General features: G+C 20.6%; 2 protein-coding genes across 4 annotated transcripts in view; both read right to left on the bottom strand.

The window, feature by feature from the left end:
- Positions 1-584: 584 nt before the first annotated feature.
- On the bottom strand, positions 585-2,551 carry LOC102674534 (programmed cell death protein 6). 3 transcript variants are annotated; one of them, XM_006620004.2, is made up of 4 exons: positions 2,262-2,551; positions 1,493-1,599; positions 991-1,316; positions 585-900 (listed from the first exon to the last, which is right to left on the bottom strand). In XM_006620004.2, exons 1-4 carry the CDS (start codon positions 2,315-2,317, stop codon positions 799-801), a joined length of 591 nt encoding a protein of 196 aa, XP_006620067.1. In that variant the 5' UTR covers positions 2,318-2,551; the 3' UTR covers positions 585-798. The 3 variants fall into 3 exon arrangements, with proteins under 3 accessions (XP_006620067.1, XP_006620068.1, XP_006620069.1); XM_006620005.2 differs by having other exon boundaries at positions 991-1,298; positions 2,262-2,550; XM_006620006.2 differs by having other exon boundaries at positions 991-1,259; positions 2,262-2,550.
- Positions 2,552-2,937: 386 nt separating this feature from the next.
- LOC102673957 (dolichyl-phosphate beta-glucosyltransferase) overlaps positions 2,938-3,385 on the bottom strand; it is a 1,702-nt gene continuing 1,254 nt past the window's right edge. Inside the window, exon 5 of the mRNA XM_031512548.1 lies at positions 2,938-3,385. Coding sequence (XP_031368408.1) covers positions 2,977-3,385 — 409 coding nt within the window. The 3' untranslated portion in view covers positions 2,938-2,976.

Below are 3,385 nucleotides of genomic sequence, written 5' to 3'. Positions count from 1 at the left end.
AAAAAAAAAAAAAAAAAAAAAAAAAATGAATGGAATAAAAAAAATAAAAATACATTCAATTAAAATATATGTTTGTAATTAATTTAATAATGATAAAAAATTACAGAAATGTAGATTTCATACATAATTTGAAGTAGTACATAATAATTATTTATGATGATATTTTAAGAATATATATTTAAAATAATTTCAAATTCTTAATTATTTATTTAGATAAGACTTAAATAGACATTTGAAATGCTGCAATAAGAAAATATAACATACATTAAAATGTATTAAAACATCGAAATATATATCTAAAGATAATATGATAAATAATTTTTAATATATAATTGACATTTGTTTTTCTTTATATATTTTAATGAAAACTATTGTTTAAAAATATATGTTATAGACGATCTTTCATATTTTTTTTTTTAACTGAAATATTTTTCATTTTTAAAACCTATTATTTATTTTTTTAAATATTTCTTTTCTTTCAATTAATGAATAATTAAATATTTATTATTTTCGTTTTCCTATAACAAATAGAGAATAAAAATTAAATGTTTATGTTTATAATCAAATTTAGATATATGTGTACATTTTTTAGGAATGTTTATATATACATATAACTGATTATTTATGATTTCTTAATTAAGATTTACATACAAGCATATTAAATGTATAAGATTTTAATTTTGATATGAAAAGTTTTTTTATGAATAAATTCATATTTTCAAATTTGGCATCAAATAATTCGTATTTGTATAAGAATATAATGCCAAAGGCAAGAATAACATTGAAGCACAAAATGATTTATATTTTAAGATTGAATACCATGCCTAGGAATTGTTCATAGTGAATTGTAATAACACCATCTAGATCTGTATCCAATTGTCTGAAGGCAGAAGTCAAAGTCTAAAAGATAAAAAAAATTAATTTATTTTATAGTAATTTAAATGTAGAATATGATCTATATCAAAATGCTATATTCAAATGTATACTTACATATAAAACTACACAGCACTGAATAAAATCATCAAAGTATATAGTTCCACGACCAGCTCTATCATATTTGCGTATAAGAGTATCTATAATTTGATCTGATAATCTATATCCAAAATTTGTAAGAGCTGTTTTTAATTCATTTCTGTCAATATTTCCACTATTATCCCGGTCAAATGATCGAAAACAATTTTGCCAATCTGTTACGTATTTCCATAAAGCTCCAAATTCTTCAAAACTAACTGTACCCTTTTGATTTTTATCGAACATACCTGAAGAATCAGGATCAGTTTTGTCAATGTCAAACATACCTGTATCAATAAAATGAACTAAAAATATATTAAAATTGTAATTATAAGACCATGCAAATCTACTCAAGAAGTTCTGTTAAATATTTTTTTATGTATTAACATATTAAAATCTTAAAAATTAATATAAGATTTTAAAAAAATTAATATTACAATTTTGTCTGTATAATTATAAACAATAAAATTACAATAATTACCAATCATTAAACGCACTGTTTCTGGATTAAATGGTGTCCATGTTCCATTTGAAAGAGCTTGTTGTAATTCATCTGCAGTAATTGCACCAGATCTGTCTCTATCAACTCTACAATATACAAATTAAAGAATATTAAACTTTTGTATGTGCGATTTAATTAATAATTAATAATAAAATTTTATTTGTTATTTATAATTATTTATAAAATAAATATTCATATTATTGTATGAATAATTAAAATTTTTGGAAAAAATAGATTTCAATGAAACTTTTTTTATTCAATAGTATAAAAAAAATGAAAAGGTAATTGAATTTTTATAACCTTTAAAAAAAAATCGAAAAGAAATTATTGTATCTTTATAATTTGCAATCTTATATTGACCATGAATTAAAAATTTCTAACTTATTATCCCAACTTATTCGAAATCATTAAGATGTAACGAAGTTTTTTATTATTTTTTTTCTCTTTTTTATACATCATAACAGAATTACAAAAATCTTTCAAATCTATATGAAAAATTTTTGATAAAATATTTTATTTTTTAATGTTATTGAGATATTTTTTCTTATTTTCTCATTATATACAAATTATAATAAAATGTTTAAAAAATATATATTGAAATATGTAGTTGCTTTTCGAGAACTTCATTTATATTTATAGTTAAATAATAAATTTAACCAATATTTATATCATATTTAATATATTATATTATACTATAAATTATATTTCAATATTAAAACTATTAATAAATAAATAAGTTTTAAAATACCTTTGAAAAACATCCCAGAGAAATTCTCGACTAGGCATAGGCGATACAAATGACATCTTTAAATTAACGTTTAAGTATAAAATTTGAAATAATTCAATAGTTATTTTACTTAATGTCACTTTACAATTAATTACAGTAACTAATGGTAATATAATATAAATTGGATTCGTAAAAAATTTCTTAGAAATAAAACGTCACAAACACGTCATACCATTAAGAAATCGTGTAGTATTAAATGCACGACTATACTATATTATATATATAGTATTTATGATAATATATTCATCTATATATATATATGTGTAGTTACTAGTTAATCAGAGATAGAAGAAAAGTTACTAGAAACTTCTTTTAAAATTTTAATGAATTTATTAATTGAATCGAAAATATTTGTTTACAAAATTATGATACATGTTATAACATATTAAAACACATTAAAAGAATAAATATAAAATAGAGGTAATATACCTTGTTAATTAAATTAATTTACAATATTAAATAGTTTTAAAAACATTAATGATAATTCATTATAATTTCCTCTCTGATTGTGTAAAATAAAAATTGTTTTAATCGTTCATAAATTTTCCTTACAAAGGAAAAATATTTTTATATATCAAATATGATATCTTTCTAATTTTAATGGAAAAATGTGAATCAAATAAAAGTACATATATTGAATAGAATTATTTATAAATATTTTGAGTTGCATTTGTTTTTACATTTGTTTAAATCTTTTTATTTTCCATGCTCCAATTCTATATTTATACCAAATAAAAAATAAATCTTTTCCCATCTGTAACCAACTCCAGAAGGGTACAATTTTGGATCCTTCAATTTCTGTCCAGTTCACAGGAATCTCCGTAATAGGAATATTTAACATTTTTGCAATATATAACATTTCTACATCAAATGCCCAACGTTCAATATGTAAAGCTTGAAATACAGCTCTTGCAGATTCACGTGTTATAAGTTTAAAACCACATTGTGTATCTTTAATACCTCTTACACCCCAAAACCATACTAAGAAATGGAATCCATGCATTAATAACAATCGAAAAAAAGTTCTTTTGGCAGTTTCTTCTTTTTCTAAATGGGCTCTTGATCCACATACTATTGCATGAGAA

The sequence above is a fragment of the Apis dorsata genome, unplaced genomic scaffold (genome assembly GCF_000469605.1).
Source record: "Apis dorsata unplaced genomic scaffold, Apis dorsata 1.3 scaffold_468, whole genome shotgun sequence".
NCBI lineage: Eukaryota > Metazoa > Arthropoda > Insecta > Hymenoptera > Apidae > Apis > Apis dorsata.
This window is presented reverse-complemented; position numbering and strand designations above follow the sequence as displayed.

What these genes read in the sequence shown, in the direction of transcription:
- LOC102674534 (XM_006620004.2), bottom strand. Translation starts at nt 2,317, where the DNA reads ATGTCATTTGTATCGCCTATGCCTAGTCGAGAATTTCTCTGGGATGTT. An exon ending in AACAGTGCGTTTAATGATTG is followed by an intron (nt 1,317 to 1,492) that starts GTAATTATTGTA and finishes ATATATTTTTAG; the next exon opens with TTCATTTTATTGATACAGGT. An exon ending in AGTGCTGTGTAGTTTTATAT is followed by an intron (nt 901 to 990) that starts GTAAGTATACAT and finishes TTTATCTTTTAG; the next exon opens with ACTTTGACTTCTGCCTTCAG.